This window comes from Hoplias malabaricus, chromosome X1 (assembly GCF_029633855.1).
Source record: "Hoplias malabaricus isolate fHopMal1 chromosome X1, fHopMal1.hap1, whole genome shotgun sequence".
NCBI classification, from domain to species: Eukaryota; Metazoa; Chordata; class Actinopteri; order Characiformes; family Erythrinidae; genus Hoplias; species Hoplias malabaricus.
The window spans coordinates 17988055-18001079 of NC_089818.1; the positions used below are offsets into that span (position 1 = coordinate 17988055).

Below are 13025 nucleotides of genomic sequence, written 5' to 3' on the forward strand. Positions count from 1 at the left end.
AAGATTTTGGACTGTGGGGGGAGACCGGAGCACCCACAGACACGAGGAGATTGATTTATTTTTATTTTGGTTACCACTTAAATCCCAGTGCAGACCCTGTCTCTTCCTGATCACACAGCACAATGCTAGAAATGTAAGCGTAGCATAATGGTGTCTTCCAGTGTAAAATGTGAAAATGGTGAAAATCCACGTGTGAGTGACTGGATGAGGGTGTGAAATTGTCTACAGGTGTGAGTGTGTGAGTGACTGGGTGAGTGTGTGAAATTGTCCACGGGTGTGAGTGTGTGAGTGACTGGATGAGGGTGTGAAATTGTCTACAGGTGTGAGTGACTGGGTGAGTGTGTGAAATTGTCCACAGGTGTGAGTGTGTGAGTGACTGGATGAGGGTGTGAAATTATCCACAGGTGTGAGTGTGTGAGTGACTGGATGAGTTTGTGAAATTATCCACAGGTGTGAGTGACTGGATGAGTGTGTGAAATTATCCACAGGTGTGAGTGTGTGAGTGACTGGGTGAGGGTGTGAAATTATCCACAGGTGTGAGTGTGTGAGTGACTGGATGAGTTTGTGAAATTATCCACAGGTGTGAGTGTGTGAGTGACTGGATGAGTTTGTGAAATTATCCACAGGTGTGAGTGTGTGAGTGATTGGGTGAGGGTGTGAAATTGTCCACAGGTGTGAGTGTGTGGGTGACTGGATGAGTGTGTGAAATTATCCACAGGTGTGAGTGTGTGAGTGACTGGGTGAGGCTGTGAAATTGTCCCTAGGTGTGAGTGACTGGGTGAGGGTGTGAAATTGTCCACAGGTGTGAGTGTGTGGGTGACTGGATGAGTGTGTGAAATTATCCACAGGTATGAGTGACTGGGTGAGGGTGTGAAATTGTCCACAGGTATGAGTGACTGGATGAGGGTGTGAAATTATCCATGTGTGTGAGTGACTGGATGAGTGTGTGAAATTATCCACAGGTGTGAGTGTGTGAATGACTGGGTGAGTGTGTGAAATTGTCCACAGATGTGAGTGACTGGGTGATGGTGTGAAATTGTCTACAGGTGTGTGTGTGTGAGTGACTGGATGAGGGTGTGAAATTGTCCACAGGTGTGAGTGTGTGAGTGACTGGGTGATGGTGTGAAATTGTCTACAGGTGTGTGTGTGTGTGTGACTGGATGAGGGTGTGAAATTGTCCACAAGTGTGAGTGTGTTAGTGACTGGATGAGGGTGTGAAATTATCCATGTGTGTGAGTGACTGGATGAGTGTGTGAAATTGTCCATAGGTGTGAGTGTGTGAGTGACTGAACGAGTGTGTGAAATTGGCCACAGGTGTGATTGTGTGAGTGACTGGATGGGTGTGTGAAATTATCCATGTGTGTGAGTGTGTGAGTGACAGTGTGAGTGTATGAAATTATCCACAGTTATGAGTGACTGGGTGAGTGTGGGAAATTGTCTACAGGTGTGAGTGTGTGAGTGACTGGATGAGGGTGTGAAATTATACATGTGTTTGAATGACTGGATGAGTGTGTGAAATTATCCACAAGTGTGAGTGTGTGAGTGACTAGGTGAGTGTGTGAAACTGTCCCTAGGTGTGAGTGACTGGATGAATGTGTGAAACTGTCCCTAGGTGTGAGTGACTGGATGAGTGTGTGAAATTATCCACAGTTGTGAGTGTGTAAGTGACTGGGTGAGTGTATGAAATTATCCACAGGTCTGAGTGTGTGAGTGACTGGGTGAGTGTGTGATATTATCCACATGTGTTAGTGACTGGGTGAGTGTGTGAAATTATCCACATGTGTGAGTGTGTGAGTGACTGGGTGAGTGTGTGAAATTATCCACAGGTGTGAGTGACTGGGTGAGTGTGTGAAATTATCCACAGGTGTGTGTGTTTGAGTGACTGGGTGAGTGTGTGAAATTATCCACAGGTTACTTCATTTCTAAAGCTTAATCATTCATTCATTGTCTGTAACTGCTTATCCAGTTCAGGGTCTCGGTCAGCCTGGAAACTACCCGGAATAATTGGGTGCAAGGCAGTAACACACCCTGGAGGGGGCACCAGTCTTTTGTAGGGCAACACACACACACACTCCTCACAGTCACCCGGAGCGGGACTCAAACCCCCAACCCCCAACCCCAGATCCCTAGAGCTGTGTGCCAGTGAAACTACCATGCAGTGCAGTGATCTCATGCCTATTGCTCATGCGGTTTACTGACCCCCAAAAAGAAGGACAGCGCAACGTAAAGTGATGAGTTAGCAAATGGCTTGCAAGTCTCAAAGGAAATGTGCATGTGTGAGAGCGAGGAGAGAAAAACTTTGAAGCTGTGCATGTGGTGGGCTTCATGTGTACTCGTCTGTGTGAGCAAGTGTGTTTGTTTTTGTATGTTTTTGGACCTGATATTTTGGAAGGTGATATTTTACGTAAGCCGTATGGGTTAACCCATTTCTTTTTGGTTAATGAGGTTAAGGTTATGGTTAGGTTTAGGGTTACACTTATTCACACATGTCTAACTTTATTACCAGTGTTAACTAAGGTGTATAAAGCCCCTTAGCACTGGGTTGTGGAGCAGTGCAACTGTGTGCTCTGCAGTGATGAAGTTGCATCCCATTTGTTTTGGATGAGCTAGAGTGGTGTTTGTGATACAGAAACCACATCCAGCATTAGTACCTGTTCTGACTTCCCATTACTGAACAGTACTCTTGATTTCAGAAGAAATGATGGATGATCCGTTCTTCACAAACATTTGGCCAAGTGTGTATATGATCCTCTGTCCTGACAAGGTATGAAAACAAACGTGTGTGTCCCTTCCCCATCTGCATAGTTTTTATGAGAATTGTAAACCACTAGGCCACAATGCGCCTGTCGGTGTCTTGTCACAGAATGTAATTCGCTAGAAACAGGTGCAGAATCATCTCACAGCTTTTAGTGTGCACTACTCAACCACAAGTGAACCACCTTAGTGACGGTGTTTAAGAACAACTACCTGGTAATGCCCCATGAATTTCAATACCTGCATCAGCAACCACATGGCCATGAAATGATGTGTTTATATATTTAAATGGTATGATATTATAACCAAATTTGGTGTAAGTGTATATCATGTTTTCGTAGTTATTAAAACATTGTCAGGATAAAGTTAATTAAATAGAAGATAACTGAGACAATAAGACATTATTTGTTAATCCATGTGATGAATGTATTCTATGGATTCTTAAAGTGTTTTACAGGGCTTATTATATTATTATAATATATGAGATTATGAATCTTTATCCAAACGTGTCTCAAGTGTTCACTGAAGGCAAAAAAAAATAAAGAGAGAAAAAGGTATTATAGAAGCTTAATATTTACTTGTGTCTGATAAGCCTTAATTTAACACAGCTCAGTATATTAAAGTATGCTAATGAGAGAAATACTCAAATATTTATTAGATATTTGTCTGTATTGTTAGCAGGAGAGTTAGCAGTTAGCTAAAATATATAACTGATGAGCATCTGTCACAGTATCAAATTTATGTTCCAGTTCTATCTAATGAACTCTCAGTGTAAACTTCCTAGTCTTGGCTTGTAATGTACTGTCCAGCTAGCATATAGCAATATTAGCATAATACAACAGCACCGTCTGATTTCTGACCAAAATTTAGAATACAATTTTGCAAATCCTTAGAAGCAAACATGCCTTTGTTTGTGGTGTTGTTACCTTTGTTTTACTTACTTCACTCTGCTGTCTCTGTTAGCATTAGCGGCTAGTATTACCCAAGTGAGCAGGCTACAACAGCTTCACACACTACAAAAAAGGTTCAGTTATGCTCACTAATGCCCCACTGAGAGGTTCAGAGGATAACGATGCAAACCTAAGTCTTGGGCAAATCTAATTGACTCAGTCTGTTCACACACATAATGAGAATGTCTGAAAACCATGAAAAAAATTTAATTGAGTAAAATTATTCTGAGAACCTATTAATTATTGGTTGAAAGAAACGGTGTCAAATTTGTGAAAATATACAATGTGTAATGTGCTAAAATGCAAATCCAATAGGCCAAACATGTGATTAGCTTTCACAGCCGTGGGTCACATCCACTGTGATGTATCATTTTAGGTGGGATTTTGGTTGTCAAATGTGCCTTGGACAGGCTAATGCACTTACATTTCCATTTGAGTAAATATTTTTCAGTGCATCATGGGAGCAATTTCACATTTTTTTATTCAGGTAATCTACACGTATATAATATTGATACTGAAAGTACATGACAATATCATAAATTGAGACAATATTGAGTCAGTGTATTCTTAGCCCACTTCTTGCCTTGAGATGTCAGCTACTGTCTTTTATTCACACCGTTGCTAATAAAACCTCTCCAGACAGCCCAACACACTGAAGGAGAGCAGTGCCATCATCCCAGGTCTAGTCTGTCACATCAGCTGACAGATGTCTGCGCTGGCTGGCACTGTGCCATGTGGCGGAGGGGGTTTGCCATCCCATGCATACAGAGAGTAAAGCCAATTGTGCTGTCTTAAGAATCCAAGCCTTGGATAGTTCAGGCATTATCAGAGATAAAAAAAATGATTTTTCTTTCTTCAATATAGATTATATTTTATACTTTAAGTGATTATATTAAACATGCTGTTACCCTTTCATTAAATAATGATTTATTTCCCAGTCCACGTTTCAGTTTGTTGGTTCAGCTTTAGGAATTATTATCAGAGGCCTGCTGTGAATATCAAGTTTTTGTTGAATTAGGAAATAACACTTAATGTGCCAGAATTGAGGGCTGGGAAGCATTGATCCAATACAGCTGAAATATCAGTGGGTCTTCTCTGTGAAGCTGCCTAGGTCTGTGCGCTGATTGGTGAACATTCATGCCAGAAAATGCTTCACTCTTGGAACATATCCCTCTGTTTCCTCCAAAGACTCTGCTGTTTGGCTATTTATGGGTACTTGTGACCTGCTTTTGTATATTAACTACAGAAGTCCAAGGAGACAAGGAAACATTATTTAAGAAATGCAATTTTGTTAAGTCATGCTACTATGATTATATTCTTATAGGCCAGTGGCCTAATAGGCTTTAATCTGCTCTTGTCGTATGCTTACGAAAGCAAAATTTTCTTTTGATCACACACAAACATGGCCTTTTGTAGCAAATGTTGAGAGGTTTACAGAACATTGGCAAAACTCCTATTCAGTATAATGAGAAATCAGTTTTTGCAGATAATTATTCTGCATTATTAATATTCAAGTTTATTTGGCATGTATTGTTGTTTTCAACCTGACTAGGTTTGATGATCTGGCTAACCTCCAGCCTACATTTATTTGCGTAAATTTCATTTTTGCCAACATTCTGCAAAGCTAGGCCCAGAGAATGTGCTTGTCATTTCTTTCAACTGAGGTAATTTGAGTACTAGCTACCACTAAGCAGTCTATAGACACAGATGCTATGGACTTTCCAAGTTTGCTAAACTAGAGGTTAATGTATGGTGCCCCTGTGAGGCCTTTTTCATTATGCCTGGTGTGTTATTTGCCCTCATCTATTGTAATGTGCAGTCTGCCTCGTCTCTCGTGTGTGCTGGCCGTAAGGGGTGGTGGTTTCCATGGTTTCTGCGGTCCTGGCGGATGCTTTCAGTTAGCTAATCCAGCCTGAACCTCTCCAACCCCTGCGCTGAATGCACTTCATGTCAGACACAGCTGCTCCTTCTTTTAGTTCCAAGCATTCATGAGGCAGCCAGAGTCTTCACCGCTCCACTAAGGACCAAGAGCTTGGGGGCTTTACTAGCTGAGCTAGAGTAAGCTCCATCAAATGTGTTTGCATGACTGAATATCATAACTCTAAAACATCCATTGATTCTGGACTAAGGTCTCTTGCAATTTCTTGGCAATTAGATCATGCATCAAAGGAATTCATTCTGATATATCATAATAATTCACTTCACGTTGTTATTAATCAAGAGAAAGGGAAATAGAAATGGTTCTTATCTGTAGAGAAAAGGCCAGCATGGGAATTTTAATTTTACCCTTAGAGGTTCTACCAGTTTATTCTATTTGTAAGTATAAGTTTACTAATGAATCACAAGAGAAATGACAGCACTGTGAGCAGGTGAGATGAATAAGCAATACATGAAGGTCATATTGGTTTCTACTCATTAACAAGAATGAATGAATCATAAACAACCTTTCAGAATTTAACTTAAAGGGAAAATATTATTTATAAATTCACCCTTTCAGCGCAAATGTGCATAATTGGGGGATCTGAAGCTCCGATCAATAAACACGGAAAAATGAGGAAACTGTGCAATACCAGCAAAAAAGAGCAGAGGAGAAACAATCCAAGCTAAAACAGAGCTTCTTGATGCAGCTTCCTTGCATCACATGTAAACTGTGGGTGAAATGTAGCTCATTATCATTTAAAGGAACAGGCGCTGAAATCGGTTGTTCTGAACATAAATGCCTAGACAAGAAAATGGTGTGGTGTTTGATCCTTGAGGTAATTTGAACAAAAGTCACAGAGGTTTCATTAAGGCCCCAGCACTGTGTGAGAATGTGGGTATAAAATGTCATATTTTAAGGGGCACTGGCCAAAATGTATAACCGTTTTTGTGATTCTGTCATCTCATGTCTTACAGCAGGGCTACAGCAGCATTAAGAGTCTGTTTAAAAGACCAACAAAACACCCCTATTGGATATTTAGGGTGGGCAGTTTGAAATGTTTCAGTTAAAAGAATAAATAATTCTGTGTGTGTGACACAGATGTGTGACATATTTGCATTGTGTATTTATGTATAGTATTTACTCTAGTCCAATGACTTTGAGGGAATAAAATACAAATTAATATTAAAAAAAAGAATGTTGTCAAACATATGAAGCTGAGAGGTGCAACAATGAATAATAATGACATAATTTTCAGGCATATCGCTTTTGCTTCACTAATGGTTTGCACCATGCTAACATTTGTTGCACCCTCCACTACCATGTGTTCATCTACTCAGTCCTAACCCCCATGTCCCACGTCTGAGTCATAATCCAAAAAGACATGTTTGACTTTTTGGTTCTTGTTGAGTCTGCGTTTAAAACATGTCTGCCACTTGAAATAGATAGATCATATTTTTGCCTAGCTTTGTAAAACCAGCAGAGAATCTGAAATGAGTATACAAGCAAAAGCAAGCCAACAAACTAAACATTCTCAGAATTTTTTTTTATGTAATATCAATCTAAACCAATCGTAGGCCATTTAAATATGTCAGGGTTGTTTTGCTCTCTTTCTTGTTTTCAAAGGAATCATAAACATGCCTCGTTAAACAGCACCTGAGGCTAGGTGATATTACAGAGTTGAGTCATCAGGGTATATCCAATTTATCTTGCCCATGTACCCCTAAAACCACACTGACCTCATAAAACACAGAATGGCTCTACAAACTCACGAGCTTCTGTTTTCACTGCCAAACACCAAATGTTCATGCTTCCTCTTCTCTTTAGAGTCTGTTTACACCTTCTGGGGTGAAAAGCTATTTGCCCTGCTCCTCTCTTGGTTTGGTAGCTGCTCATTCAATCTCAAATTAGCAAAGGTGTTGGCTCTTGGTGTCTGTGATTGGTGTAGGATGTGTTAGAAGTTAACACCAAGTAGGCCTGGGTAAAATTACATCAATATAAAATGAGGAAAGTAAAAAATAATTTTGTGACTGACTATGCACTACTGGCCAACAGATACTGTTAAGCAAAAGCAAGCTTATGCGAACATAGGTAACATATGCTAACATTTTAACAAAAAAGGGTGTGTGTGTGTGTGTGTGTGTGTGAAATGTAAAGATATATCCAGAAGCTGATTATCTTGTTTTGGTACTAAGATGCATGAGTGCACACAAGCAGCTTTGTATGAACGTTACAAATGGTTGATGCCTTTCCGCTTCAGTGGATCAAACCATTTTGTGTATTCTGTTCCATCCACAAAAACCACTACTTAAAGCTAAGAATAAAAAATGGGATATGCAATATGACATATTTTATATTGGAGATGTTTTGAAACTTGAACAAAATTACAAACAGTGTGTGTGATTTCTTTGAGGTTCTTTAAAGAGGCCAAGCCACAAAACATTACAATGGGGAATCCAGAGGAATATTTTGTTGTGCCAGAGTTCAAGTGGTGTACCTCAATTAAAAAAACATATATTTTATTGATCAAAGATTACAGAATAGTGGCTGACCACCTTCTGGAGGCTATATAAAGTCTGTAGTGAATATGGCACAAAATAGATTTCTAAAATTGCCTGAAAGTAATCCGGCTTGTCCAATAAAAGGAAAGGTATCGCACAATCAAATAGACAGTTCTTACTGGACTTCTCCAGCACAGTAAGAAATATTGCTGTATTAAATACTCCAAATTATTTGAAGAACAGGTTGTATGTCAAACGAAAAAATAAACATTTTTTCCATGGCTTCCTGTTGCCATTCTTTCAATAACCATGGTGCGTAAGGAAAAGAGGGTTGGCCTTCGGGGTTTCGGCGAACGCTATTTGTTCGGACGTGAGTCAATCAAACACTGCTTGACCTTCTATTGGCTGATGCCGTCGGTTTATCGCTCTATCTCACTGTGCCGTTCTTTACTTTCTGTTGTGTCACTCCGCGGGTTGTAATAGTGCTTGGCGGTTTAGAACAACAGCCAGCGGCTTTCATACCAAAGTACACGGCGCTGCTCATTATTTTAAGAGTTTCTGCTTCAAAATACCCGTGAGCTTAAGTTGATTCGAGGTAAAAACGTGAAAGGTCTCTTTCTTCGTTTTTGGGCGTTTGAAATCGGACACCGTCCTCGTTTTCCGCGGAGTGATACACTGTTGGGGATGACAATGTGGAGGTGGCTAAAATGTCTAACGTTACTCGGAAGATGAAACGGTCGCAGTGGTAGCAACCAGAAGAGAGCCATAGGGTACAACTTGGTGGAGTTTATTTAGCACAGTTACTACGTCGTAATTACACTTTAAAGAGATCAGACGTTTGACTTTTCAAGGATAAAGGTGAAGACTGAACTCAGTTAATAAGCAATTTGTGGGGGATTTGTCCCCCAACTTTATGTTTTTTTCTTTCTCCCGATATTCCTCCTGTTGGATGCCGAACACTCACAACCGACGAAAGGTAAGAGCACGGGCTAAGGTTTTCTTCTCACATGTCAATTATTCTTTCTGTCTCGTTTCAAATACACGGTAATATGTGAACTTTTGCAAATATATAAACTTCTCTGATGCATTTCGCTGGCTAACTAGCATAGCAACTTTTCGTCAAGCGGGTCCTTAGCAGAGCTCCAGAGTTCAGATCCGGAAAACAATATAATCCAGTCAGGGATTTCATTCCAACTACGTTTGCTTCTCTAGCAGGCTCCAAACAGCAGAATAGAACTCAGTGCGGTTAGAACAAAATACCGGCGTGGATTTAAATATTTTCTGGACCTGTGTTTCACCCACCTCTGGTCCTAAGTTTTTTTCCTGTATGTTTTTTGTCTGAGGGCTCTGGCTTATGAGCTCCACTTGTGTGCATGGCCGTAGGAAACGACTTCTTTGTTCACTTTAGGCGGCGATGACAAGTATGGAAATGCTGCATTTTAGGCTCTTTGTAAAACTGTTCGAGATAGAAGTATAGCTATATAATTTTAAACACACTTACGGTTCTTTTTAAGCGGCCCTGGATTGCAGTAGCAACTTTAAATAACTTAGAATCAGTCGTGTTTGTGTGGATTAACGTTAACGTCTGAAAGTGCATTATAACGTATTTACCACAGTGTGGCTTTATACGTGTTGTATACATATATTTTTAAGGCCGCTAATACATTTTATGCTAATATTAAACTTCGAAATAATGTATTCGACGTGTTTATTTGACAAAGTAAACTCTGAGAAAGTGAATTTAACGGCCCTTTATGGGCACTAATATTAGGGTCCAAAATGAGCTGTATGTTTAAAGTTGGTTTTGAAGGACTTTACCCCCATTTTAAGAGAATATTTATTGGTGCGAAAACTTAAAATACTTAAAAAAAAACAAAACGCAAATTAGTTTTACATTATTTTAGAGTGTATTTGTCGCAATTGAATGAGGGGAAAACAAGCTTGATGGTGGTTAACCGGATTTTAATGCAAAACCTTTGTTTATTCCAAACAACTTTTCCCCTATTTTATGAATTCGGGTCATTCTGATTTTGTGGCCTTTTATTTTTTCTGTTTTCCATTCACATGCTCGCCATTCACTGCTGTGACCCTCTGTTGATGCTTTAGGCAGCTCATAAACTTTTCAAGGCCTCTCTTTAATTTTCTTTGTGTTGTGTGGAGTTGTGAGAAGGCCCAGTTTTTTTTAACTCTACTCTAATTCTCCAATGAACAGTTCCCTCACGTCCTGCCTTCCCCATTAAACACACGATATCTTATCTTTTTTTTTTCTGAAGTCGATTTAGCCGTGATGGGACGAATAGATAATGAGTTTCCTCCAGAACAATCGATAAGTATTTATTTGCGTCGATCGCCTGGCTGGAGAGTGGAGGAGAGGGGGTTGTGGTGGTGTGTGTGTGTGTTGGGGGGGGGGGTTCTTTTATGGAGCAATAGGGACTGAAGCGTGTCTGTGTGGGGGCTGTTCATGAGGACTTGAGGTTGCTTTCTAAGAGGATGAACAAATACAATAACTTTTCCAGCGCTTTCTGTGTCCCTCTCTGTTGTGTGTCCTTCTAACCCCCTTTCCCAGTTCAACCCTCCATCTTCTGAGGGGCTAGTAATACACACATTTCTCCAAATGGTCTCTTTTAAAAGATGAGTATGCTGTAAGATTATGTTCAAACTTTTATTATCCTCTAGGAGTAAATTTGTCAGCTGTAACAAAGTGATTGTTGGGGCATAAAGAAACCGCACATTTAAAGTCATATAAATTCACATAGATGCAAAAACAGACATAACTATAGCCTTCCACGCACGTAAAAAACACCAACACACACCATTTTACTTTCCCCCAGGTTTACCACTATATTAAAGTGTTCAACATTACTTAAACGCAGAAGATATATGTGGGATTCCTGTAAAGAGAATGGCTATATTCTCCTCTCAATATGATGAGCCCAGATTCCTGTGATCACCATTGAAGAGGCATTTGACCATTTTTCATTTCATATTAAACCTCTCTGAATGACCTTGTACCATGAACTAAACAGAAATGTAGAAAAATATGGTTAAATTTCCCTTTGAACCCATGCTTCCGGAGTACTGCTAAAATAATGACCCAAACACAGCTTGTGGTGAATTGTTCCGTTTATATATATATTACATAATAAATATGAACCTTCCATACAGAACAGTCCAAAGCACTCAACGTATAATAAGTATTGCATACCACACCACATGGTGAAACTATGTTTAACAGTTATTAACAGTATAATACTTTTCGTATGTAAGTGCTTGCAGGTCTATTCTTTTATTTCTTTGTTATCTCATTTCTTTATGTGAGTTATATCTGTTATATAATCAATATATCTCAACATCAAAGAGTATTTTATTCCTAGAGTGTATTGTCTTGCAGCCATTGCGTTTAAAACATGAATATTAATAAGCATATTGTAACACCTCTGCCATCTTCAGAGGAGTGAACGGGAAGTTGTTTCCTTCCAGAGACACATGGGGAGAGTGTGGGATAATTCAAATTAACCATGTCCTTGTGATTTTTATGGTAATTTATAGACTGTCTTGAAGCTTGTGAAGCATTGTTGTTTCTTAAAAACTTGACTTAATTCTGTAAAGTTCTAGTGTTTTCCTTGTAATCTTAATGTGTAATACATGTGTATTAACCTGTGTTATACATTAATAACCTGTAGAAAACATTATTAATAATAAGATTATAGAAATACTTGAAGCAAAATTATAGGTCTGTTGTACTCTAGGTGGACTCTGGTCTTGGTCCAGTACTAAATACAGTTTATTACTGACCAGCAAAATAAAAACATTGATCTGAATTTTGCAAAGTCTTCATTCGTGTCTTGAGATCCAGTCACAGAGCTTGCAAAACAATTTCTGTGACAACATTGACATCACTTAGCGGCTGTTAGTTTGAGAATTTGCTCAAAAGTTGCTTATCAAATTGACAGAGGCGGGCTAACATCATGTCCAGAAACTAAAATGACATCTTATGAATTACTCGAAAATCAACAGTGAAAACCATTCAGTAAATGGACTGAAACGTGCATTTGTTAGTCTCACTCATATGACCTCTAACTGGACCTTCAGCTCTGAAAATGTGGAAAGTGGACCTCTATTTGAGCTACTCTTGTCATGATCTTCATAAGGCATACTAAACTCATACAGACTTTGAGTAGAAACTTAAAATCCTGTTGTGAAAAATAATAGATTGGCTTTTACTTAAAAAATTCTATATTAAATTACCATAAATTTCAGAGCAGCGCACTAAAGCCAGTGATAATATTATTGTCTAAGCTGTTTCAGGGTTAGCACAGGTAAATGTTTCATTCCATATCCATGTCCCTCGACAACCCAATTAACGGTTGAGTTTTGAGGTCTGACCATTTGCCCAGTGGTATTTGGATTTGTAATATATCCACATAACCGACTGTATGTTTCTATCCACCCTCTTCATCTCTAAAGTGGTATTCCTACAGTTTAAGCATAAATCTTTGGAGTAAATCTCAACAGAAGAATAGAAGATATTTAACTTCTCTTTTTGTAGAAATTTCAAAATTAGAAATATTTCTTTACACACATTTGTCCAAGAAGATCCTTAGCCTGGTGATGTTGGTGCAGTGACCCATAAGCTGTACATTCTGTTAGATTGCACTGTGTTTTTAATCTGTCAATTTAGCAAGGGATGATGGCTAAACCGTCTCCCTCAGTTAGTCAGGGAGCAGATTAACGTCTCTTACTGTCTGCGTTCTTTGGCCTTTAGTGCTTAATGCTTTGGGTTTATTGTGTTGGAGGATGAAGGATGGTTTGCTTTATGGAGTTGGGCACACCAATGATAGAATTTGATTTTCATAGGTTAAATTTAGCCTTTATTTTTATTAGAGCTTACATTTGAAGATA

At 39.2% G+C, this 13025-nt stretch overlaps 1 protein-coding gene across 3 annotated transcripts in view; it reads left to right on the forward strand.

Annotated features, from left to right (window-relative positions):
- Positions 1-8818: 8818 nt before the first annotated feature.
- Positions 8819-13025, forward strand: part of LOC136675665 (transcription factor E2-alpha-like) — a 31953-nt gene continuing 27746 nt past the window's right edge. The window contains exon 1 of one of the 3 annotated variants that reach the window (XM_066652356.1): positions 8819-9099. Coding sequence is in view for 1 of the 3 variants with exons in the window: in XM_066652357.1 (XP_066508454.1) it covers positions 9037-9099 (63 nt within the window). In the remaining 2 variants the exon portion in view is untranslated. The remainder of the gene's footprint in view (positions 9100-13025) is intronic. The other 2 variants (XM_066652357.1, XM_066652355.1) reach the window with 2 other exon arrangements.